The sequence below is a fragment of the Meles meles genome, chromosome 14, assembly GCF_922984935.1.
Source record: "Meles meles chromosome 14, mMelMel3.1 paternal haplotype, whole genome shotgun sequence".
Lineage (NCBI taxonomy): Eukaryota > Metazoa > Chordata > Mammalia > Carnivora > Mustelidae > Meles > Meles meles.
In genome coordinates, this window is record NC_060079.1 from 84,112,795 (window position 1) to 84,137,949 (window position 25,155).

Sequence of the window (25,155 nt, forward strand, 5' to 3'; positions counted from 1 at the left end):
CCAAGGTGGCTGTGTGCCCTGTCCCCAAAGGGTTCTGCCCCTGCCTGGGTCCCGGTGTGACCTGCTGGCTTCAACGCACATATACACTTAAATGTGTACTCAGTGAAAAAAGCCAGTCTGTAAAGGCCCCCACTGTACGATTCTAACCTTACGGCATTCTAGAAAAGGCAAAACCACGCAGACAGTAAGAGATCATGGGTTGCCGGGGTGCGGAGGGAGGGGGTCGAGTGGCTGGGGCACAGGGGAGGTCTGAGGGCAGTAAAGCGGCTCTGTGACGCGCATCATTACAGTTATGCAACGCACAGAAAAATCAGCACCAAGCGTGAAGCCTTGTGCAGACCAGACTTGGGGTAACGGTGGGTCCATACAGGTGTACCTGCTCTGACAGATGTCCCATTTCTGGTGCGCGGCGTTCGCGAACGGGAAGGCTGTGCGTGAGCAGGGTCACGGCAATGTGGGCAATCTTTGCTCCTTCCCTAAAACTGCCCTAAAATAAAGTCTGTTGTTTTTTAAGGACTTACCTATTTGCGAGAAGGAGGGCAGGGGCAGAGAGAGAGGGAGAGAGAGCATCTCAGGCTCCCTGCTGAGCACGCAACCCGATGCAGGGCTCGATCCCACGACCCTGAGATCATGACCTGAGCCGAACCCAAGAAGCAGACGCCCCACCGTCTGCACCGGCCAGGCGCCCCTAAAGTCTATCCAACACGAAAGCGTCGCTGACGCTAGAACATCGGTCTCAGAAACACGTTCTCTGCTTCCCTGGGCACGGCGGCAAAGCCACACGTGTGCGGTGCTCGGTTCTGGCCTTTCTGGAGGGAGCAGGATACTCACGAGTAAGAGGAACACACGGTTTCTGAGGAGTCAGATAACACTGTCAGTAATTAAAGCAAACGGCATCATTGGGACACCTGGTGGCTCAGTCGGTTAAGCCGCTGCCTTCGGCCCTTTGGCTCAGGTCATGATCCCGGTGTCCTGGGATCGAGCCTCACATCGGCCTCCTTGCTTGGCGGGGAGCCTGCTTCTCCCTCTGTCTCTCTCCCAGCTCATGCTCTCTCTCTGTCAAATAAATAAATAAAATCTTTAAAAAATAAAAAAAATAATTGGCATTGTTTGTAGAGGAGAGGATAACGTCTAAAGACAAAAATCACTTGGACAATTTGTCTTTGGGGTTTTGGCTCATCTTTACTCAGTTCTCTTAATAGTATTTTTTAATTTAAAATTATTTTTAACTTTAAATTTTTAAAAATTATTTCAGGGGCACCTGAGTAGCTCAGTGGGTTAAGCCTCTGCCTTCAGCTCAGGTCATGGTCTCAGCATCCTGGGATCAAGCCCCGGGGCATCAGGCTCTCTGCTCAGCAGGGAGCCTGCTTCCTCCTCTCTCTCTGCCTGTCTCTCTGCCTACTTGTGATCTCTCTCTGTCAAATAAATAAAAACCTTTTAAAAAAATTATTTAAAATTTCTTTAGTTTTGCTTTTTTTTTCAAATTTATTTCTGTATACATCCTTCTCCATAAAAATGGCTTCGGTCCAACAGTCACTGGAACAGAAGAGTGACGGAATAAAGGGAAATTCAGCGAGGAACGTTCTATGCGGTAAAAGTGCCCACAGGATCTGCTCTGCGGGAAAATGCCGGGGCGGTGAGTGTGGCGGCCAGCGGCAGGCAGCGTTCAAACGACCAGGAGTGTGTGAAGGTGCCCTCCGCAGGGAGGAGACTCACCCCTGCCGAGAGGCCTCCACCCTCCAAACTCCCTCTCTTTGAAAACAGTAAGTCAAGCAGCAGACGCAGCAGGGATGGACGGTCGGGCGCGTCCGTGGGTCTGAGAGGCTGAGCCTGCACTGCAGACCTGGGCCCCAGTGTGGGGGCGGGGGTCCACTCACCAGGCTCTCCCACGGGACCGGGGACCACACCGACTAGCTTGCCGTACCGGTCCCCTCTCGACTGCAGGTCGAAGTAGACGTTGCCTATTTGAGAAAGAATCCATCACTTCTCAGAATCACCGAATTCTGCTCCAGAAACCAACACTGCCCTGTCTGTTAACTAAGTCAAATTTAAACAATAAAAAAGGAGGGGCGTCAGGGTGGCTCAGTGGGTTAAGCCTCTGCCTTCGTCTCGGGTCATGGTCTCAGTCAGGGTCTTGGGATCAAGCCCCGCATCGGGTTCTCTGCTCAGCGAGGAGCCTGTTTCCCCCCCACCCCCCTGCCTGCCTCTCTGCCTACTTGTGATCTCTGTCTGTCAGATAAATAAATAAAATCTTTAAAAAACAAACAAACAAAAAAACAAAGTCCAAATGAATGGCGTCTGCGTTTCTGTCAGCTTTCTCTGTCTTTACGTTATCGCGATTAGAAGCTCACGATAAAGCAGCATCATGTCCCCTCTAGGGCGCATTTGGTCCTCCGCCCCGTGATGACTGCTCTGGGCCGCGGGTCTCATTGTGCATCCCCGCAGCAGGAAAACAGCGCCCATGTCTCCGGGGAAGGTCCCAGCTGAGTCACCCGGGCCCCTAACAAACAGTTTTTTGGAGACGAAATCTGAACACAGCGAATGAGGTAAAGGAAGACAATGGCAAAGTCTGGTGCGCGCGCCGGGGAACTGGGCCCCGCAGGGATCGAGGCGCATGGCAGGAGCCCCTGAAAGACGGGGCTCACCGTCAGCAAAACTGGTGTCTTTCTCTTGCTTTATACTTTGTTCCTGCCGCACAACAAGCACGAGACGCACATGTCTCAGGTCTGGGCTGGGCATGCTAATGGGTCATTCGCTAAAGACCAGCGGTTTTTATGATCCCAGAAGGGACAGGATGGGGGGCATGAACAGCAAGCTGGTGCAGCCCGTGCCCAGCAGCCAAGGGCACAGCACGGCACCAGGGCCAGGCTGAGCGTCCGCTTTCAGCCCCGCGGAGAGGGAACGTCCTGGGAGGGGGATAGCTTGGTCGGGGGCGTGAGGACGAGTGGGACTTGGGCGGGAAGGACTGGGAAGGGGGAGGCCTGGCTGAGGGCCACCGGGACCCCAGCGGGAGCAAATGCCACGCAATAAGCAGCGGCTCCCACGCCAGCCGCCGTGAAGTGTGCCGGGAGGACGCTGTCACCGGTCAGCAGTGGGCGACAGCCCCATGCCGGGAGCGGCCAGTGGGAGGACCGGTCACGTTAGAGAATGTTCCAGCACTCGGTCGGATACCACAGCGAGCCAGAAAAGACAGTGACGCATTCAGCAGCTCTAACAACTTGCAAACACGAATCCGGTTTCTCCAGACCCCCCTGGTATCTACCCCACGACCAGTTAAGTAATGGGACCCCTACCTTGTGCTGTGGGGTAAGCGTGCCCATTAGCAATGATTCCTTCGATGAAAGAAACGATCTGAGGAATATTTTCAGTCACCCTCAAGTACACCGTCGGCGGGAGGACCTGACGGAAAGCAAAGGCGAGATGACCTCCCACGGGTGAAGGGCGTGGGTCAGCGACGCCGGCTTCCAGCGCTCACACCCCTCGTGGCGGGCAGACTCCGCCGCCCTTCACCTTCAAGGCCGCCATGTCTTGTTTAAAATCCTCTTCGTACAGACCGGCGAGAGAAGCGGGCGACACGTTCATCTGCAGGAACGAGGTGAGCCGGTCAGCAGGTCAGGCCCCCCGTGGCCGGCCTCCCAAAGGGGGCCTCTCGTTTTAGCTCCCAAACCCATTCTAGTAACTCAGCTAGGTGCAGAGGCTGACCGACCCCGTTTTCTGGTTAGAGAGAAGAAAGAAATCAACAATGTCACGATTTCTGTTACATAATTCAAAACAACACCCCAAACACATAAAAAAGCTTCCGCTTTTCCAGGGCAAGGGCAAGCTCAATGTAGTCTACGTCACGACCAGAACCTTGGGTTCCTATCTTATCCCTTCCCCTCCGGTGGCAAGAAAACCCGTCAAACGCAACAGCGAGGCGCTCTCTGAGAAGGACTGGGAACGCAGGAGAGCCGGTGCAGACGGCGGCCGGGCGGCTGGGGGCGCAGTGGCTGCGGACCCGCAGTGGCTGGAGAGCGCACGTGGCCGGGCAGGGTGCAGGGGCACAGGTAGCCCCAGGACACAGATGTTCCATTCTGAGCCCAGGGCATTTGGGGCACACTCTGGCAGCCCTGGGGTTTCAGAGGGCATGGGCACAGAAAACCAGGCTCCCCGAATATTTTTTAATTTTCAGCAAAAAAAAAAAAAGTGCTCCAAAACCAGAAGCACGACAAGTATGGGACCCCGTGGAGCCTGTGAAGGAACCTGGACCCAAGCTCCTGCCCCCGCCCGGGAACCAGGGCTCGGCTCCACGGGCCGCACACCGCAGCTCAACCTGCACAAGCGAGAGGCCGCCTCCAGCCCCGTCACCCCACAGCCGCGCTCCTCCCTGCCCGGGGCCCCCGAAGGGCAATCATCCTAGAAACCGTGACCACTAGACATTTACTGAATAAATCAATCTGGCGAACAAAGTGGGACTTTTCAGCCGTGTGGCCGTGAACCTCTGCGCCTTCGGCTTTCTTTGCAGCACAGAGAGGACCCCACCTCCCGCCCCCAAGACTGCTACAAGGGTCATGTGCATCTGGGAGGGACAGCCGTGTGCGTGGACGACGCTGGCTAGCGACCAGTCACCCGGCTCCCAGACCCACGGATCTGCACCCCCTCCTTCATGCTGCGCCCTGCACACACGGCCTGCGCCCGGCTCCCTCCGGGTCCACCGCCGTCCTGCTGGCCCGCCGCCCGCCGGTGGACCAGGAGCCGCTCCCTGGGCCCCTCCCACACCCTCTCTGGCCGTGACACACGCGCAGGTCCCTCTCTGAGCTACGGATGCAGATGCCAGACTGCTGGTCGGAGCCCAGGTGCACGCATCCTGGCGGGCGACCTGCCCCCGCGGAGGTCACGCAGGTCTGACCCTGACCGAGCCCCTGACCGCACGGGGGGCCCCCCTCTGGACGTCGGCAATGGGGCTGCTAACACTTTCTCGCTGTAAGTTTAACGTGTGCTTCTCTCTTCTGAAGGAGCCTGAACATCTTATGTATCGAGGAACCATTTCTATGGACAGTCCAGGATCACCGCACCCGTTTCTCCACCGACCTGTGGAGCTCTTCGTGTCGGTTTGTAGGAAGTATTTTTACATGAAAGAAATCAGCCTTTTATCTCTGGTGTGACTTTCAGTTATGGTCCCAGTCTTCATGGTTATTTTCTGTCATGTAGAAAATGTCATTTCTGCATATTTTTTAAAATATTTTATTTATTGGGGCACTTGGGTGGCTCAGTCAGTCGGGCAGCTGCCTTCAGCTCAGGTCGTGATCCCAAGGTCCTGGGATCGAGCTCCGCATCGGGCTCCCTGCTCAGTGGGAAGCCTGCTTCTCCCTCGCCCTCTGCCTGCCGCTGACTACCTGTACTCTCTTTCTGTCAAATAAATAAATAAAATCTTTTTTAAAAAATTTATTTATTTATTTGAAAGAGAGAGAACACAAACGGGGGAGGAGCCAAGTGAGCAGCAGACCCCCCGCCGAGCAGGGAGCCCGACACGGGACTCGATCCCAGGACTCTGGCATCATGACCTGAGCAGAAGGCAGACGCTTCACCGACGGAGCCCCCCGGCGCCCCAGTGCTGTTTTAGAGACTTTTCCTGGCCCCTACACGCACTCTACAGTCCATATCTCTCGTTCTCAAAGGGGGACTATCACGAACACACACACACTCCTCTAAACAACCTATCAGGTACCACATGCCCCCACGCACCAGCCCAGTCCCACCCGTGACTTCTCCAGCCCACACGCACGAGCCCGGCGGCCGCGGTCTGGAAACACTGAGGGGCAGTGAATGGGAGGTGGGGTACCCGGGTACCGCTGGCCTTGCACGGAGGAGAGAATCGTACTCTAAAACAAAAGCCTTTCAGTTTACTGTTTCGGGAGCCGGTCACACCAGGTACCGGGACAGCACGGCTGTCACTCCCCGGAAAACAAAACTGCACAAGGCCGGTGCCGACGCGCGGTCTTGGTCTCGGATCTCAGGTCACTGTCCAGCTCGCCCCAACCATCACGGGCCATTTCAAGCTGCCTCTCCCACGGCAAGGGTCCTGCCGGCCGGGCCCTCGGAGTTCAGCCACACAGAGCAAAGGCCTCCGGCCGGAATCTCTCTGACACGGTCTTCCAACTTTTCCTACAAAATGCAGCGACTCGTGTGCACCATTCCCCTTGTAGTGCTCGCCCCAGAAACTTTTATTCCTGACAAACTGTAACTCTGGGCCAAACCGTGAAGTCAAGGGAGTGATTCAGAAAAGTGTAATATTATGATTTAAAATAGTGTAAAAGCGGGCGCCTGGGTGGCTCCGTGGGTTAAGCCGCTGCCTTCGGCTCAGGTCATGATCTCGGGGTCCTGGGATCGAGTCCTGCATTGGGCTCCCTGTTCGGCAGGGAGCCTGCTTCCCTCTCACTCTCTCTGCCTGCCTCTGTGCCTACTTGTGATCTCTGTCTGTCAAATAAATAAATAAATAAATCTTTTTTAAAAAAATTAAAAAATAAAATAAATCAAACAGTGTAAAAGCAAGTGCTGGACAGTTGGCATGAAGAGTGTGGCCATCGCTTCAAAAGTCTGCATCAGATAAAAAATAGCCTTTTTGCTGGGTACTTAGAAGCAGAGATGCTTCGTAGCTAAGTTTCAGGTGCGCGCTGTGTCTTAAGAGGCGTTTCGAGAACAACTACTCTGGTTAGCGTCTTGCCGTGTGAGGGCGAGAAATCTTCGGGCGTCAACATTAAACCTCTCAACACAGGGACTCTTCCAGCCGCCCCAGCAGCCTGCTCGGGCTGGGCACGACGCCGCTCTGGAAAGTCACAAGCAGCGCCTCCTCGCGGCATCTGCACATGGTGAGTACATCATTCTCGCTGCATTCACACCGGGCCCCTTCCTGAAGTGGGCTCTCCATCCTCACCCGCTCGCACACTGCACCCCCATCCAGCCCTCAGCCCCTCCCCCTTCCTTGCCCGCCAGCCACACCCCCGCCTCCCAGCAGGCCTTGCCGCTCCCACGGCCACCTCGGGGTTGGAAGGTTCACAGCGGAGCCCGATGTGTCCGGTGCAGGGATGCAGGTGCGTGGTCTCGGTTCCCCGCCGAGGTGAGGACTGCGGCGGTGCCACTTCCGACTCCGGCCACTTCCCCGGTTCCCCGGCTGTAGCTGAGTGTCCACGACTCAACCCTGTTCCGCCACGAGCTCCCCGCCTCAGTGCAGACCCCACGGGACTGCCTCCTCCAGACACCAGCTGCCACGGGGCCCTCTGGCCATAGGAACTCCTGCCACGGAGTCTGAGTTTGGGGGTCTGATCCGAGTCACAGAACTCAGGAAAGCAGTCCCCTTACACCCCAAGTTTATGAGAAAAGACAGGACTCAGGGGATGCCCAGGGCGAGGGGTGGAGCTCCCAGGCTCCCACCGGTGTTCACCAGCCGGAAGCACTGAGCCCCCTCGTTTTGGGGGTATTTATGGAGGCTTCGTTACTTGGGACAGGAGATTTAAAATCCCTGGTCAGCAGCAATCGGCTCAGTGCCAGGGGTGGGGGCTAAAAGTCCCCAGCTCTCGCAGGGGCTCGGTCTCTGGGACCCCAGCCCCATCCTGAAGCTCACCAGGGGCCCCGCCGTGATCCCGTCAGCATGCTCTCTAGATTCCGTGGGCTCTAGGCGCTCTGCGCCAGGAACTGGAGCAAAGTCCAAACACTGCCCTATGATACCAGGGTCCTGAGTTGACCAAGCTCCAGATTTCTGGACCCAAGTCTGTGTTTCCTTATGCACCTCACACTAACTCTCCGGGGCAGAGCACCCACCAGCCCCGGCCCTGGGCCCCGTCTCCCGCTGTGTCCTCCCCAACCCGAGTGGTCTCCGCTGGACAGAGCTGAGCCCAGCTAGAGCGCCCCAAGAGTCTACAGGACAAAGTGCGAGTCCCCAGTAGGTCCTCCAGGCACAGCCGCCCCCCTTCCGCCAGGCCCCCACGGCCCAGGGGAGCAGGACGCAGGGTTTCCTCACAGGCCTTCACACGGCCCCTCGGCCCAGATGGCCTTCCTGCCCTCCCTCCTCACCACCCATCCTCTGCTCATGCTAATTCTGGGCCAACCTCCTCCGGGGGTCACTTCTGCATTCCACGGAGGTGTGAGAGTCCGCCTCGCACGCCCTCGCTGGCTTACAAAATGAACGATGTCGCACACAGCATCTCTCTGTGGGCGTGTCTGCCTCCCCGGACGCAAGACCCGTGAGGCCAGGGCCGGTCTTCCTCTCCTCTCTCGGCACGAAGCCGGGCACAGGCCTGACCCTGGCCGGTCGCACGCGTGCTCAGGGACAGAACTGGGAATGCAAACTGAGTCTTCTGTAAGGGAGCACGACACAGTGGCTCAGCCGTTTGCACAGGACAGACCCGGGAAACCCCGCCGGGCCCAGTGCTGCAAGCAAACACTCTCTGACCACCCGACTCCAAGTATGAAATAAGCCGTTCCTCCTTGAACCCGTAACTCCACTTTGGGAAAAGTATTTAGCGAAACAAGACAGAATGAAAAAAAAAAAGATCTTCACAGTAGTCCTATTTCTAACAGCTAGAAACAACACAGCCAACGAAGGGGACCGCTGAGCAGCCCCATGGCGAATGCTATCTAGCTGCTGAAAAGGCAAATTAGGGGGCGCCTGCCTGGCTCAGTCTGGGAGCCCAAGATGCTTGATCTCAGGGTCATGAGTTCGAGCCCCAGGTTGGGTGCAGAGATTACTTAAACAAATAAAAATTAAAAAAAAAAAAAAAAGGCAAGTTGGTAGGAAACGGGCACACATGGATTCTGAGATCAATCTGAGAGAAAGCAGAATATGGAAGTAACTCAAGAGTCCAAAAATAAGAACAGTAAATTAGGGCATCTCTGTGCAACGAAATGGTATACGGCTGTTTAAAAATGTTCAAGAACATTTGAGAACATGAAAAAACATCCTCAAAATATACTAAGTGAAAAAAGCGGACTGTAAAACATTATGAAGTATAGACTGGTTTCCTAAAAAAAAACAGTACATGGAGTTTTTAGTACATATATCCTCTAAAATAACAGGAAAATAAAGCACTCGGTGTGGTTTTTTGCATAGACTGGATCATTTAACAATCGTCTGCAGATCTTCAGAGACAATTATTAAAGTCGCTAATTATAAAAACCAGAAAATAGACTTAAAAATTTATCTACATTTAACTTAACCCCTCAGTTCAAACTTTTCCCCCAAAGCTTCCCCTAAATGATGCACGAGTTACAAGAGAAGGGCTCTGCGCACAAACAGAGGCGAAAGCAGAATCCCCCACGAGCTGTTTCCCCAGCCCCGAAGCGGCCCCTTCCCTGTGCGCAGGATGCCTGGGGCCGCCGGACTGGGGAAGGGATGAGGCTCAAGCAGGAGACGGGGCATCAGAGGCTGTGGTGCCCTTCACCAGGCAGAGAGGCCCCGATCACCTGTCAGCCCTTCACCAGGCAGAGAGGAGGCCCCGATCACCTGTCAGCCCTTCACCAGGCAGAGAGACCCCGATCACCTGTCAGCACGCCCTCGCCGAGCCGCGTGGGGACGGAGAGAAGCAAGACCCACTGGCGGAGCAGCTAGCAGGGGCCGTCACCGGGCGGGGGCCGCACTCACCCACCCAGAGACGGGACAATCACATCCTCCGTGCTTACCTCGGCGGCCCTGTGGATTATTTTATCGTCCACATCCGTGATTCCCATCACCATGACGATGTTGCAGCCGAAAACCCTGGTGAGGATCCTTCGGATGATATCAAATCTAACGTACGAGCTGCAAGAGAAGAAACGTTAGCGCATCTTAGTGCACAAAGTCACCCACAAAGGGGGATCTCGGGAAAGGAATGCCTTGCATTTTAACAGGCCGCCCCAAACTTCAGGTGGGCGACGGAGCTCAGGGTCCCACACAGCTAGGAAGAGGCAAAGCCTTCCGCTGGCCGCCACGCAGGGCCCCTGGAAATCAACAAAGGCAGGGCCTCGGCGTCAGCACGGTGAGCAAGCTTAATGCCGGGCTGCTAAGTGAGTCTACAGCATTGAACTGTAGAACAATTCACCGGTAATACAATCTCCCCTGGGAGCTGTCGCCGTCCTTGTTTCTGTTCTGATCACTGGAGTGCTTCACGACGGCAACACAGGAACAGCACAACACGACACCGTTAAAGCTGTTCTCTGAGAAACGTGCGCACTGTGGGGGATATTAACACACCAGCTCGGGGCACCCAGGGGTCTCAGCCGGTGCAGCGTCTGCCCTCAGTTCAGCTCGTGATCCTGGGGTCCTGGGATCGAGTCTGCATTCAGGTTCCCTGCTCAGCGGGGAGTCTGCTCCCTCTCTCTCTACCCTTCTCCCCTACTTGTGCATGCTCTCTCGCAAATAAATAAAATCTTACAACAACAACAACAAAAAACCCCCAGCCTATCAACAGCTGGGGCACACACTGGCACACACACTGGGGCAGCTCAGACGTGTAAAACCAGAAGGGCTCAAGAGCCATTTAAAATGTCCAAAAACACAAAAAATCAAATCAAAATAAAATAAAACATTCAGAGTCTGGTTTCCCATAAAAGCCCTAAAACTCAGGGTCGGCGAACCTCGCCCTCATCTGTCACCCACACAGCCTCTGTAACTCAAACACGGGCCCTGTCACTGTACCCCGTCTGCGGCCCTTATGCCCCTCCCCAAACACAGCTCCGGTGACCAAGCAAGGTTGGAAACTCCGGCCACGATATTGGATCATTTGAAGTCTTGACCTGCTTGTCTATAAATTGGGCAGAATCCCATGACGCCAAGGGGTTGCTGAACACCATCCCCGTGCCTGCGCAGCACCAACTCGTACAGGCAGGAGCTGTGGTCACCATGGTCACCACACGCCCTGCATTTGCCCCCGGGGCCCCAGGAGTGGTTTACCCGTGACTAGGTCAGCCCCTGGCCGGCAGGGTCCCCTGGGGGAGAACAGCACCATCACCCCGTGTCCTTGGGAGGACCACACTGGCTGGTGTTTGTAAAGCACTTAGAACAGGGCAAGTACTGTGTCCGTTAAGTACACGTCTTTTTCCCCCCCCCAAAGTAAGCTCTGGGCCCAGGGTGGGGCTTGAACTCATGACCCTCAGGTTGAACTGCGTGCTCTACCGAGCCAGCCGGGCGCCCCAACTACCTGTCTTTTTAAAACAGAGGCCGTGTGGTACCTGGGGAGGCATGAACCTGGACAGTACGTCAGGACAGATTTCCAGAACCAGAGAGAGGTCCTGAGGATTTGGACTTTACCTAAGGAGCAGCAGAGCCGTGCGTAACCTTCCCTGCCCTACGAGCTCACGGCTTCTTCTGAAACTTGAGGTTCTTGGGTTTCCCACCACCAGGAGTGTCCTGAACGACTCCTGAGGAGTGGGCTCTATCGCACAGTCCACCTTCTGGAGAGGATAACCGGTTACCCTTGAGGGGCGGGGGGCGACAGTGACGAAGGGGACACTCCGGCTAGTGGGGTAAAGCTAAGGCGTCTCTGCCTGCGACCCGGGACATTCATTCAAATGCAAGTTCCCGTAACACCTGTGTCCTGTCTGTACTCGTGAGGGCAGATACCGACTGGAACCAGAGGCCGAAAATAAGCTGAAAATAAGGAAGCTGAGTTCCCCCAACTGCCCCTTCCTTCAGCAAATCCTCAGTCTTAAAACATGTGTAAATGGTTTTAATGGCTAAGGAAGCCTCTCCTGAGTCCCACAACTCTGGAAAGTCTCAAGGACCGAGAGCCATCCCTTTGGAGTGACGCCATCAAGGGAGGGACTGCTCCGACTCCCGAAGGGGGACGGGCCTGACGGGCCACCTGACTGCTCGCAGCAAACCAAGCTCCCCTGCCCTCACAGACTGTACCCACTTGGCTCTATAAAAGACTTCGATTTCTTTCTGTCTTTGCAATCCTTCCCCAACATATTTTACGCTTCAGTAAAGAGGTCAAAATATCCTTTTTAAAGTTAGTGGTAAGTTGGCCACTGATTCTGTTTTAACAAAACACAAAGAACACGCCAGCCTTCCTGGCTGATGGAGGGTTTTGTAAGAAGTGTAACGAGCTAAGGTAGTTTTTGACTTTTAGTCTAATTTGAAACATAACGAGTTTAAGAAATGAACAAGAGAACATACCAAATGCGAGGAAAAGTGTCATTTTGACAAAGATGGGAGGCAGTGCAGCGGACCGTGATGCGGCTGAGAAAGCAAGCCACGGGAGAGGGCACACACCGGGCTCTGCTGCTCCCCGAACATGTGGCTTCGGGTGAGTTATTCGTCCCCAACAACCGCTCGGTCCCCACCACAGCGCGCCCCAGGGACTGGGTAACCGCACTTTACTGGCGTTTCTTCATAAAATTGTGAAGATTCAAACAGATGGATACTATTATCAACCCGTCTCCGAGATGAAGAAACCAGGACTCAAAGGAATAAAAGGGCTTGTCTTGGGTTGGAAAGAAAATGCATAGCAGGCGCCAGAAGGAACTTCTCACCGACTCCGGACCTCATGCCACTAAGCCCACCAAGAAGCACGGAATTCCGGAGCAGGCCATTTATCACCGCTTCTCGTGCCCCCTGTGAAACGGGCGGACGTGCTTAGAGTCGACGAGGAAAACCAAATGGGACAACAGGCCTCCCACAACACCTGGAACGTGGGGAGTTATCCAGTATTCTTAGGTCGCCCCTTGAGAGATGGGAAAAACCTGCAGAGGCTCTTTCTTTCCAAAAACAGCATCCCTTGAAGTGTGAAACGTCGAATGGGGAACTCACCAAGCATGGCCCAGGTGTGCGTGATCGTAGACAGTCGGCCCGCAGCTGTACCTAGGAACAAGGGTACAGTCCACCACGTGAACACATTTGCAAGAAGGAACTGCACATTCTCGGTCAGGGTGATCATATAACCGTGCCCTTAAAAAAAATCGTCCAGCGGCCACTTTGGGGGAGTCCATAGCCAAAGCCTGCCCCGCAGCCGGCAGCATCTCCGCCTGTGCGTCCGCGGGTTCTGTCCTTACTAAGTGCCCCCACCTGAGACCCTTTCAGCGCACCGCTACCGCCCCCGAAAACGCTGGGTGCACCCCCCCCACATCCTGGCACCCCGCTTTCCCAATCCCGGGTGGCTACCAGGAGGCGGCGTCCGCGCTGCTCACGATCAAGGGGTCTTTCCTCCGGGTGAGGCTGTTGTACACCTTGACGCCCGTGTCGTGGCCCGCCGGCTGCAGCCAGCCCTGCCCGCGTGCCTCCGACGCCTCCCGCGCCGGACCCTGCCCGGCCCCGCGGCCCCACGCGGCCCGCAGGAGCTGGGGGCCCACACCCGCCCCGCGCGTCCGCAGCATGGCCGGCCTGCGAGCAGCCGCGGAGGCTCGCCACGCCCACTCCGGGCGGGGCTCGGCCTGGACCCGCCCACCCGGAAGAGGGCGTCCAGATCCCGCCCACTCCGGTCAAGTTCCAGACAACGCCCCGCCCAACCCGGAAAGGGCTTCCTAGGATCTGTCCATCCCAGAACAGCGGACGCCCAGGCCCCGCCCAACCCGGAAGAGGATCTGGTCGCGCCACGCCCATCCCGGAAGGGGATCCGGCCGGGTCCGCCCATTCCGGAAGAGGCGGTCGGGTCGCGGCGGCTGAACCTCCTCCAGCCCGCCGGGCGCCCGCTCGGCTGCGGCCCTGGGGGCCGGGTCGAGTTCTGCGCGCCGGGGCGGGGTGCCCTAGGCGGTAGAGGGAGGACGAGGCCTTCTGCTCCTCGGACGTCTTGCGGGGTGTGTGTGCTGACGCGGGCGAGTCCGGGCGGGTTCCCACCTCCGGCCGGGGTTCACCGTGCGGCCACCCCCACCGGCCTCTTGCCCGCTCGGGAAGCGCGTCTCCCCCCGGCGCACCCGCGGGGCACATGTGCGCCCAGCACAGCGCGTGCACCCCGTACACACGTCCGCGCCCCAACAGCGAGTCTGCACCCCACCGCGGCCCATCTGCACCCAGTCCACACGCAGCACGTGTGCACCCTGACACAGCGCGAACCAGGCGCATCCGCCCTCCCACGCGCGCTCACAGCACGTCTCCGCTCAGCACAAGGCTCACTTGCACCCCAAGACAGCACCGTCTCCGGATGCAAGACCGAAGCTCGGAAACCACCCATTCATCAAGTTCGTGTCATAGGAGCATCTACTTGGGGTTCATGAAGGTTAAATCTACACCATCTCTCTTGAGAGCAAAAACAATCCGAATTTCGGTTTCAGTGGGATTTTCAAAGGCGGATTCACTCGAAGTTTCTTTCAAAGTATCTCGACAAAGTGCCCCTACTGATACCTTGCAAAACCGTGTTGAAGGAAGGAATGGAGGAAGCTACCTAGGGAGGGTGGGAGGAAGAAAGGAAGAAGTCCCCTTTATTTTTGCATTCCTCAAAACCGCGCGGAGGTTCCTCAGTTCTTTTTTTTGGTTTGTTTTGGTCTTCCTATTGAAAGGCAAGTGCTTAAGCAGAGACAAACCAGTATGTTCCGAGAACACCTAATTTTTTATTTTTTTCTTCCAAAATCCCTGGAGTCCAATTCTGCAATTCTGTTTCAAGCTAAATTGTAGTCTAATGTAAACTATGTTCTAACGCATAAAGCTAAAATATCAGAACCTATTGTTCAGAATTAGGAGAATTCTCCATCAGTGCTAAGCACAGGCTCCCTGACTGCTCAAAGTTCTACTGGAGTATTATCCCTCCTTCACTACCTGTCTGCATCCCGGTCTTGGTTACGTCCTAAGTATCTCCTGTGTCTAGTACAAAGTATGTACTTTTCTCCCCAGTACTTTTTTTTTTTTTTAAGATTTTATTCATTTATTTGACAGAGATCACAAGTAGGCAGAGAGGCAGGCAGAGAGAGAGGAGGAAGCAGGCTCCCTGCGGAGCAGAGAGCCCAATGCGGGGCTCGATCCCAGGACCCTGATTTCATGACCTGAGCCGAAGGCAGCGGCCTAATCCACTGAGCCACCCAGGCGCCCCTCTCCCCAGTACTTTAGACTGTGAATTCTCTGGAACTGCCTCACTGTTCCAGCACTACATTCAGAAAAGAGCTGCTGAATTAATCTGTGATGACCTCCACCTGTTGTGCGTGTGGAAGAAAACTTCCGCCGTGGAGAAAGCTCTGGTCCAGATAATAGATGTGCTAGTGAGATAAGCAAGTGAACAAAAGGCAATCTGTGTCAACACACACAATTCAAGGCAAGGGCTAGAAGTTTTGAGAACACATTTAGTAACAGGGAAGACCAAATTCTGCACATGGATCTGGACAGCTGGCGTGCTGGAATTGGCCCTAGAAAATTCATGACTTTTAAATTAACAATGGTATCTTCTGTTTTCAAAACCCAGTTGTGTAAGGTGTTCAGCCGTTTTTGGCAGCCGTTCTCCTTTACTCAGTTAAGTCTTTCCGAAATCATCAGACCAATGATGAACATAACCCTCTATATAATGGTGATTAAAAATATGATTCCTAGCTCTGCGCAGTGGCAGTATCGTAGCCAAAGAGGTTTATCTGAGGAGCGGTTATTGCTAATTGAAAAATATGATTCGTTTTGCAGGTTGAGTATTAAGGTACAGTAAAAATGACTGGGAACATTTATTAGCAAATACACTCCCCAAAAAGAAAATCCTGTTCCTTTCAAGTGACTCCTCCCCAGTCCAGGCCCAAACAAAGAAGTGTATTAAAATTAATGATTCCAGGGGCACCTGGGTGGCTCCGTCTCTAAGCGTCTGACTTCAGCTTAGGTCATGATCCCAGAGTCCTGGAATGGAGCCCTGCTCAGCGGGAAGCCTGCTTCTCCCTCTCCCACTGCCCTTGCTAGTGTTCTCTCTCTCTCACTGTCTCTGTCAAATAAATTAATAAAATCTTTTTAAAAATTTAAAAAATAAAACTAATGATTCCAAAGTATCTAGAATGCCATTTCCTAGTCCTTAATGACAACAACCAAAAATACAGTTCTCAGTAATACGTTTTCTTTCAAGGCCAAATCTTGGAAATTCAAAGTAGGGTAAATAAGGTAGCCTATTGTTTAAGGTATTTCAAGTTTGAGAGAAATATGTTAGCATTTATTTATTTTGTTTTGTTTTGTTTTTTAAGCACCTCAAAACAAAGTATTTTGTTCACCTCTTATATTTTACTCCCATGGGTTTGAGTATCACCTGTTAAACTAGAAATATAACTCGGGAAAAAAAATTTAGTATCCATTTTTGCAACACGCAGAACTGAAACAACCAAGGTAATTCAATGTATCTTCAAATTTAAACACTTTTCCTTAGTAATATATTTAAATTGCATGGTCATAGTTAACGTTTTAGCTCTTGGCGTTCTGATCTTGTTCAGAAAACTGTGAAGTCATCGATATGTATTTTATTCACTTTGTAAAGCTAATACATAAAATATCTTCGGACCTTTTAGCCCACAAGGCGAACTGTCTTGTACAATGTAAGGGCCTCAGTCACGGCTGCATCCTCGGTTGGTGAACCGTAGCAAGCCCCTGGTCGGCACTCCTGAACTATTTCTTGTGGAATCAAGATAACCTTTGGATTCTGTGTCTGTGGAGTCCATGAAAACATGAAAGGAATCATTATTCAGATCGCATCATGATTTTTAAAGAAGATAACCTAGTTCAAACCGGCTTGATTATGGTTGGAAGGGGTGAGTTACTTCTAACCTTTATTCTGAAATTCGAACACGGCTCACTCTACAGTCGATACATGCAGGGGCCCAAAGGCCCGATCTCTTTCTTGCTCTACGCTCCGGAGAAAGGGAGACCTTCTTTTCAACGTTGTCTCCGTGTCAGTGTCGCAGGGGTCTCCGGCAGACCAGGGCCCGGGAATCCGCTGTCTGAAACGAAACAACTCGCACTCATCCCGTGCTCCAAGCTGGGACGGACTGCGCGAAGCGCGAGAGGCCAAGTGAGACGCCGCCGCCCCGACTTCCGAGGCCGTCCTGCCGTGGGAAGGCGCAGGGCGTCTCACGGAGAAGACCCGACGGATCTCAAGGCCGCCGTCGGTCGAACCAGCGGTCGGCCTCCGCGTCCGCGGGACCGGGAACCCCGCTGGAAGGCAGAACGGCTCAGGGCGAGGCCGCCGCCCTCCCGCGTCCGACCGCCCGGCGCGCCCCCCGCACCGCCCGCCCCGCGGACGTCGGGTCGCTCGGACGTGCTCCCGCTCACGCGCAGCCCCTCCTCTCTCCGTGGATTTACCTTTTCCTGAAAGATTTTACGGGATCTCTGCGCTCACGGTGGGGCGGGGGCTCCGCCGAGCGACCAGCCAGGGAGCCCCCGACCGACAGCCTGAAACACCGGCCTCGGCCTGGGGCTCGCAGTCCGCGGACCCGCACCCCGCACCCGGGGCGAAGCGGGCAGGCGCCGCAGAGCCGGCTCCCCGGCAGGCCGCGACAGGACACCCCGACCGACCTCCCGGGGCAAGGGCCGCCGCGAGCAGCCCCGCACAGCCGCGCGCCCCGGCCGGCCGGGAGGAGCCGGGGCGGGGCAGGCCGGAGCCCGCCGGACAAAGGCGGAGCGGACCACGCCCACGGGGCGGGGCCTCGGCCGGAAGCGCGGGCCTGTGCGCGGGCCCGTCGCCTAGGCAACGGGAACGTCTGTGCCGGGCTTTTCAGAAAGCCCGAATCCGGGAGCTTAGGGCGGGGAGAAAGGCCGTGGGGGAGGGGAAGGGCCGAGACGGTACGGGGAGGGGGTCCCGGACCCCCGGGACCGGACGTCTGCCCCACCCTGCTTTGGGGGGTCTTTCGAAGGAGAGTGGATCCTAGGGCAGAGTCGGGAGGGGGTCGGGGTTCCCCGTCCTCTGCGGGAGCCCAGTCCGGAAAGCAGCTCCACTCTCGGGCCCCTTTGTCTGCGAGCCGCTCTGAACCGGGCTCCGGCCGGCGACACAAAGGGAAGGCGGTGAGGACCGCGCAGGCGCGTAAGCCGCTGAGGTTGCTGGGAGCGGTGGTCCGGCCGCCTAATGGTAGGTCTCCTCCCTCCCGGGCCGGTGGCCGCCCTGGCCTTGCAAGTGCGCATGCGCCATCACTTCCGCGCTGCACGGCCCACCCTCTCTCTCCGCCCCCCTTAGGACGCGGGTTTCTCGTAGTCGGAGCCTGGAAGGAGTTATCCGTACTCGCCCCGCCTCCCCTTCATCTTGATTGGCCGACTGAGGTGAGGGCGGCAAGCGGATTGGGTCTCGGTGTTGCCAGTCTCTTTCGGGCCTTACTTATGCCCCGCTCTGCGGCGGGGCTCTGGAGAGTGAGGGGCTCGGTGTTGTTAGGGAGGTAGCACTTCGGGTGAGCGATGGCCTCGGCGGCGGCCGTCCCACGGCTGAGTCGGTTCCGACCGGGTCTTCGGCAGGGCCGGCTGCTCCCCACGTTCCCGGACGGTCCTGCATTCCCGCCCGACAGGCTCTGCTTCCAAGTGCGAAACTCTTAGTAAAGTTCGCGCTTCGCCCGCCGCCCCTGTCCCCGCGACCCCCTCCCCAGCCAAAGTGACAGACAAAGCCACACCCCCGCGCTGCTGGGCGGGTGAGGGGCGTGATGCGGCGGGGGCGGGGCCCGCGGGGAGGGGGCGGTGGGGGGGCCGGGGCGCATGCGCGGTGCGGGGGGCCGAATGTTTCCCAAGTGTTTGAAACTGGTATTTGGGTTCTCCACGTTGGACAAGTGCGGCGCGGCGGGCGGCGCGCGCCCCTTCCCGCGCTCGCTCGGCCCCGGCCCCGGCCCTTGCGCCGGGGTGCGCGCCCGCACGCGCCGCCCGCCCCGCGCCCGTGGCCGCCGAGCGCCGGCCGGGCCCGCCAGGCGCCGGGTCCCCGGGCCCAGGCGGCGCGGCTCGCAGATGTAGCGGCGCGGGGCCGGCCGGAGGGGGGGCGCCGGCGGGCGGGAGCTTTGCATTTTGCAGCGCTGGGCTCCGAGGGGGCGGGGGCTGGAGGAAGCGGAAAGCCGCGCCGAGTCGCCGGGGACCTCGGTGAACCATGTTGAGCCCTGCCAACGGGGAGCAGATCCACCTGGTGAACTATGTGGAGGACTACCTGGACTCCATCGAGTCTCTGCCTTTCGACCTGCAGAGAAGCGTCTCGCTGATGCGGGAGATCGACGCGAAATACCAAGGTACGGCGGGAGGGATGGGCGGGGGCGGCCGCTCCATCCCCGCCGGTCGCGGCGCGCCGCCGGGCCGCGGGGCCGTCCTGTTCCCCGCCCGGAGGAGCCGCGGGCCCGCGGCGGCGGCCCTGGCCGGGCAGGAACAAAAGGTCTGGAGCGTCTTTGATTCGCCAAGGTCCTTGTGCGCGAAGCCCGGACACGGAGGAGGAAGGAGGAACGGGAGGTCTCCATGCCAGGCTGCGCGAGCAAAGCGCTCTTTGTAGTGAAGTGACGAGGCGGGGTGCTGCGGGGGAGGGGGCGCAGGGGGCGCAGGCTAGGGCGCCGAGGGAGGGATGTGCCGCGGTCGCTGGGGCTGAGGGGCGCAGCGACGGGGCTGCGCGCAGGGCTGCTGGGAGGGCGCTGCGGGCGGCGGGTCCCCGGCTCTGCTCGCCATCCCCAGAGCCACCCCCACCCAGTCCCGAATCTGAGTGTTATATAAAGTCCGGGGTCGGCACTCCGCGCCGTGCGGCCCGGGTCGCCGCCGCCCCCGCCCGGCCCCCCGCCGCCCCCGCCCGGCCCCCCGGGCCTCCCGTGGAGCTGGACAGCGAGTAAGGGGCGGCGCGGCCGGGTGTAGTTCGCGGAGGGCGAAGGGCTTTATTCCGTGCGTGCGGCGGGGAAGGGGAGGACAGGCAAGGGGAAGGAGGATGGGTCGAGGAAGTCGCCCATCTGCTGTGCTCGGGGGCGCGGGCAAAGCTTGTCGGCTCACAGAGGAACATGGCAGGGAAGAGGACCTGTGGGTCGTTCTCTGCAGCCCCGGCTGCCCGGAGTTCCGGAGAGAGGCTGAGGGTTCGTATCCGCTGGGAATTGTTGGCTGTTGGGGAAACTTTCCTGCCAGGCCAGGCCAGGCCAGGCACGGCGCTGGGGGCTGTGTGCGGGACGCGGATCGTCGCTCGGAGTTTACTAATGTTTACAGGGCTGCGCAGCAGGGAAACGGAAGCGGGGGGAGGTGGGAAGCGGCCGCAGGCCCAGAGCGTACAGAAAAGCCCCGCGGCATGGCGCCCCTGCGCGCTCTAGCCGAGCCGGGGCTTCGCAGCGACTTTTATAGGGCTCTTATTAGCATATTGCGAACGTCCCGCTTTGGCCTCCTTGTGATTGGTCTCGGCGTCCCCCATGGAATGTCCTTATCAGTCCGCTGCTGAGCTATTGGCTGCTGAGCCGGATGAGGGTGGGCTTTGCGCAGTGACTGGCACGGGTCTCGTTTCCGCTGCCTCCTTGTTTCTCTGGAGGGGCGGGGAGGGGGAGGAGGTCGAGTTGATTTGAATGTCTTCGGGTCGCCCGGCCTTTGGGCTCGGATTGGCCGTTGGCGCTGCAGGGGCGGGCCGTGGTCGGGGACCCTGGGCTGTGATTGGCGTCCCGCTTGGCCTCCGCCCTACGGCCCGGCGAGCCCCAGAGGCGGTGGCTCTCGGGGCGGGGCGCGACGCCCGCTAGCCGCTTCCTCATTGGCTGAGGGCCCGGCCCCGCCCCTGTCCCTAAGGGACCCGAGCCCGGGCACTTCCGGCCGCGAAGCCATGGCGGCGCCGCCGGCCGGAGCGAGGACGGCGAGTACCGGTTCCGGAGCTGCGGAGGACGCGGCTCAGGCCGCACGGACCGGCAGGCGGTCCCGCCGATGGCCCGTGGGTGCGGCCGCGCGGAGCGGGGAAGCCTGAGTGGCCCCGGGCGGGTGCCTGGCGGGGACGAGCGGGCCCGAGGGCGCCGAGCCGGGCGGCGCGGCCGCGGAGCGAAGATGGGAGGACTCGTGTCGCCGGCGCCGCTGGGGAGCGCCCTGGGGGGCTGCGTCGGCTACCGTGGCGCCCCGCGCGGCTGCCGTGTTGCTGCTTCGGGGCCGGCGTCCCGCGGAGCGGCCCCCGCTGCGGAGCTCCGGCTGCGGCGCCGACGCCGGCCCGGGAGCTGCGGGGACACTCGCGAGCAGGTGCCGCACCCACCGCTGCGGGGCCCGCGACCTGTGCTGGAGGCCGGACGTGGCCCGCGGCCTTTCCTCGGTCTGCATCGGTCGGAGACGGTTGGGAAAGACGAGTGGAGTCGGTCCGCCCGGTTCTGTGGCGTTCGGGGTCGCGCTTGCGTGACCGCGGTCGGAGTCAGCCCGCGGTGTTTCCGGTGCGTTAGGGTCCCCGCCCGCCACGGCAGTCCGCGTCCTAACCACCGTGCGTGCAGCTTCGCGTACCGGGCAGGTCCGTGTCCAGCAGGCGGACAGGTCCGATGAGTTTTGCTGGAGGCTCGTTGCGTGGCGGCCGCGGCTGCCCTGCAGCGACCGTGGTGTGGAGCATTGCCGCCGGGGCCGAGGGAGCCGCCGGGTTAGACCGGCCGGTGCTGGCGCGGTGCGTGCGGGCGGCTCTGCTGACCGCGGACCTCGCTGGGGGAGTCCGCGAGATACACGCCGCCGTGCCGGTGACGGGGTCACGCACTGGTAATGTCGTGCTGTGATTTTTGTTTCTTTTCCGCGTGCGAGGCGTCCCGTGGGTGTGAGCTTGCTTGAGATGTAAAAACCGCAGCGTTCTGTTAGCGGTAACTTTGTTTCTGTCAAAGGCTCGCCCTGTCTTTACAGATGAGGTTTCCAGTCAAACCAGACCATAGCTTCGTAATATGCAATTAACTTAGAAATAAATTGCAGAAACAATTTAACATCTACGAAAAGCAGAACTTAGATAAGTTGAGCCTATTTATTTTCAGAATTAATTACTCCCAGACACTGGGACTGTGGCATTCCTTCTCTCTGGGGGTGGTAGATGGTCTACATTGTTCTTCTAGGAAGTATCTTCAGAGCCGTCTTTAGTTTAAGAATATAGCCTGGAAAATAATACATACGTTTAAGTAAGCATCAGTGTTGGTCTGCGGTCGTGTTTATTCCAGTGTTAGCTTTATGCTTACATGTACAGATGAGATCTGGAAGGGATGAGGGTTACAGTTTATACATCTGCCTCCCATACTTCCTCGCTGGAGAATAGAATTGCTTAATTTTAAGAGACTGCAAAGGGTTTCAGGAGAAAAATCTGACACTACTTATTCTTTTTTTTTTTTTTTTTTAGTAATCTCTACACCAAACTTATGGCACTCGAACTCAGAACCCCAAGAACAAGAGGTGCATGATTTTCTGACTAAGGCAGGCGCCCCTGGATACTGTTTAGATTTGTTACTCTTTGGGGAAAATAACTCTGGAAACGTCTGTTTATATTTAAATAGGTTTTTGGCAAGAATATTTATTTTCCATGTTTCAATCAAGATTATTTAACAACTTTTGTATCTTTAGAAATTGCCTAATTAGGGGCGCCTGGGTGGCTCAGTGGATTAAGCCGCTGCCTTCGGCTCAGGTCATGATCTCAGGGTCCTGGGATCAAGCCCTGCATCGGGCTCTCTGCTCCACAGGAAGCCTGCTTCCTCCTCTCTCTCTGCCTGCCTCTCTGCCTACTTGTGATCTCTCTCTCTGTTAAATAAATAAAATAAAATCTTAAAAAAAAAAAATTGCCTAACTATATTCTGTTTTAAAGATTTTATTTATTTATTTGACAGAGAGCGAGAAATCACAAGTAAGCAAAGAGACAGAGGTGGGGGAAGCAGGCTCCCCACCAAGCAGAGAGCCCTACCGGTGGCTTCATCCCAGGACCCTGAGATCACCACCTGAGCTGAAGGCAGAGGCCCAACCCACTGAGCCACCTGCGTGCCCCTTAATTACACTTTCCAAATTACATTTTTAAATCATACACACTTTTTTGTTTTAAGATTTTATTTTATTTTTTTTTAAAGATTTTATTTATTTATTCGACAGAGAGAGATCACAAGTAGGCAGAGAGGCAGGCAGAGAGAGAATGAGAGGGAAGCAGGCTCCCCATGGAGCAGAGAGCCCGATGCGGGACTGGATCCCAGGACCCAGAGACCATGACCCGAGCCGAAGGCAGCGGCCCAAACCACTGAGCCACCCAGGCGCCCTTAAGATTTTATTTTTAAGTAATCTCTACACCCAGTGTGGGGCTTGAACTCAAAACCCAAGATCAGGAGTCACGTGTTCTACTGACTGAGCCAGTTAGGCGCTCCCCTGTACAAAGTTTAAATTTAGTACTGAGGGTTTTTTAGTTTTGGTTATGTCTTAAAATCTGTTGAGTTTTACAGATGTGAATGTGCATTGTCCTAAGCTGTAAATGCAAAAGCAAAATCTGACTCCTTTATTTTAAGGCAAAGCTAGCTTGTCTGACTTAAGTTGTGACAGACCAGTTTTGTTTTTAGTAAAACAGAGGAATAGCAAGTTCAGGCGACAGTGCTGTGACTGACAGATGGAGGCCCTGGGTCACTGGGTACTATTTACACACATTCTCTGATTTCATGCAGTGTTCTGGACATTGGTGCATTAAAATAAGGGGAATAAAGGTCTTAAGTTAGAAGAATATTTGAATAAAAACTGGAAACTTAGGACATAAACCACTTAGTTTTATAGGAAGTAAAAGTTTGGGTAGCAGCACTCCACCTAATTTAAACTCTCCCCTCAGTTGCCGATCCCGACAGCGACGTTACTCGTGCTTCTGAGTGCACGGAGTCCCTTGGGGCTCAGAGGGGTAATTTGCCAAATGGGGACTGTGTTGGTATTTGTATTTAGCTCCAGGAATTTTTTCCAGCGGGGGCAAAAAGTTGCTTGAAAGGCCTGTAGATTATAGGATCTTCATACTAGGAAATCTTGCATTGATGATTTCTGTCCTTTGCAATTACTTTTTTGTAGACTAGAGAATTTAAATAAAAGGCTCTGTAGTGTTTATAGATTGGACGTAATGCTTATTTTTCCTTTGCAGAAATTCTGAAGGAACTGGATGAGTATTATGAGAAATTCAAACGCGAGACGGACGGCGTCCAGAAAAGGAGAGTGTTGCATTGCATTCAGAGAGCCCTGATTCGGAGCCAGGAGCTGGGCGACGAGAAGATCCAGATCGTGAGTCAGATGGTGGAGCTGGTGGAGAACCGGACCAGGCAGGTGGACAGTCACGTGGAGCTCTTTGAGGCCCATCAGGAGGCCAATGACACCACTGGCCACAGCGGCAAAGCCGGCCAGGATAAGTCCAAGAGCGAGACAATCACGCAGGCAGAGAAGACCAATAATAAGCGGTCTCGGCGACAGCGCAACAACGAGAACCGAGAGAATGCGGCCAATAATCACGACCACGACGACATCACCTCCGGAACGCCTAAGGAGAAGAAAGCAAAAGCCTCCAAGAAGAAGAAACGCTCCAAGGCCAAAGCCGAGCGGGAAGCGTCCCCTGCGGACCTTCCCATTGACCCGAACGAGCCGACGTACTGTCTGTGCAATCAGGTCTCCTATGGAGAGATGATCGGCTGTGACAATGACGAGTGCCCCATCGAGTGGTTCCATTTCTCCTGCGTGGGGCTGAATCACAAACCCAAGGGCAAGTGGTACTGTCCCAAGTGTCGAGGGGAGAACGAGAAGACCATGGACAAGGCCCTGGAGAAATCCAAAAAGGAGCGGGCGTACAACAGGTAGTAGCGGAGCACGGGCAGCGGTGAGGACAGCGGGCCGGCCAGTGTATTTATTACGTCGCCACCTGTGCTGAGGCTCAAGGACCGTACATTGTATATTTTTCCAGAATGTTAGAAAAGGAGCCATTCCTTTTGCAGGGATGGCGGTGAGTCTCTGCCTTTTGTTTTCATTGGTGCACACGTGTAACAAGAAAGTGGTCTGTGGATCAACATTTTAGAAACTACAAATATAGGTTTGAATTAAACACTCAAGTGAATCTCGGACTGATTTGTTTTTGTTTTTGTTCTGCTGGGGCGGGGGTGACTTGGAAGCTACCTGACTTGTTTGCTGCGGAAAGAGGTTTCATTTAGCATCATCAGCATTATTTTAATAGAAATAGTGGTATTACTTCATGAGCTCATCTTTAAATACTAGCCACGTTGCCCAAGTCAGAGCCCATGCACATGTGTTTCTTGCTACGATCACGTATAGCCATAAACCGATCCCCTAAAGGTTTAAAGTTTGCAGGTTACCTTTTTAGACAGGTGAATGCTAAAGTTTTACATGACAAACATTTTCTATTACCGGCCTGT

The 25,155-nt window shown here is 56.1% G+C and overlaps 3 protein-coding genes and 1 non-coding gene across 13 annotated transcripts in view; 3 read left to right on the forward strand and 1 right to left on the reverse strand.

Annotated features, from left to right (window-relative positions):
- Nucleotides 1-17,333, reverse strand: part of CARS2 (cysteinyl-tRNA synthetase 2, mitochondrial) — a 39,913-nt gene extending 22,580 nt beyond the window's left edge. The window contains exons 1-6 of one of the 5 annotated variants that reach the window (XM_045977898.1): nt 17,192-17,327; nt 12,761-12,811; nt 9,655-9,772; nt 3,511-3,714; nt 3,294-3,399; nt 1,878-1,961 (exon numbers count right to left, since the gene is read on the reverse strand). In XM_045977898.1, coding sequence (XP_045833854.1) covers nt 1,878-1,961; nt 3,294-3,399; nt 3,511-3,582 — 262 coding nt within the window. In that variant the 5' untranslated portion in view covers nt 3,583-3,714; nt 9,655-9,772; nt 12,761-12,811; nt 17,192-17,327. Of the gene's footprint in view, nt 1-1,877; nt 1,962-3,293; nt 3,400-3,510; nt 3,715-8,084; nt 8,252-9,654; nt 9,773-12,760; nt 12,812-13,111; nt 13,353-16,338; nt 16,831-17,191 lie in introns of those variants that run through there. The other 4 variants (XM_045977897.1, XM_045977896.1, XM_045977899.1 and 1 more) reach the window with 4 other exon arrangements.
- LOC123956104 (translation initiation factor IF-2-like) lies at nt 13,322-18,561 on the forward strand. Its single transcript, XM_046028338.1, has 5 exons — nt 13,322-13,368; nt 13,491-13,699; nt 16,869-17,954; nt 18,060-18,142; nt 18,332-18,561. The coding sequence occupies exons 1-5, from the start codon at nt 13,322-13,324 to the stop codon at nt 18,407-18,409; spliced, it is 1,503 nt and encodes a 500-aa protein (XP_045884294.1). The 3' UTR covers nt 18,410-18,561.
- Nucleotides 15,459-15,593, forward strand: LOC123925342. The gene has a single exon (XR_006814953.1). It is a non-coding gene; the product is annotated as a U4 spliceosomal RNA (small nuclear RNA).
- Nucleotides 18,562-18,800: 239 nt separating the features above from the next.
- Nucleotides 18,801-24,846, forward strand: ING1 (inhibitor of growth family member 1). Of its 6 annotated transcripts, none has more exons than XM_045977916.1 (3): nt 20,572-20,727; nt 22,134-22,186; nt 23,883-24,846. In XM_045977916.1, the coding sequence occupies exons 1-3, from the start codon at nt 20,717-20,719 to the stop codon at nt 24,584-24,586; spliced, it is 768 nt and encodes a 255-aa protein (XP_045833872.1). In that variant the 5' UTR covers nt 20,572-20,716; the 3' UTR covers nt 24,587-24,846. The 6 variants fall into 6 exon arrangements, with proteins under 6 accessions (XP_045833867.1, XP_045833872.1, XP_045833868.1 ...); XM_045977913.1 differs by having other exon boundaries at nt 20,656-20,723; XM_045977910.1 differs by lacking the exon at nt 20,572-20,727 and adding an exon at nt 20,734-21,204.
- The last annotated feature ends 309 nt before the right edge of the window (nt 24,847-25,155 follow it).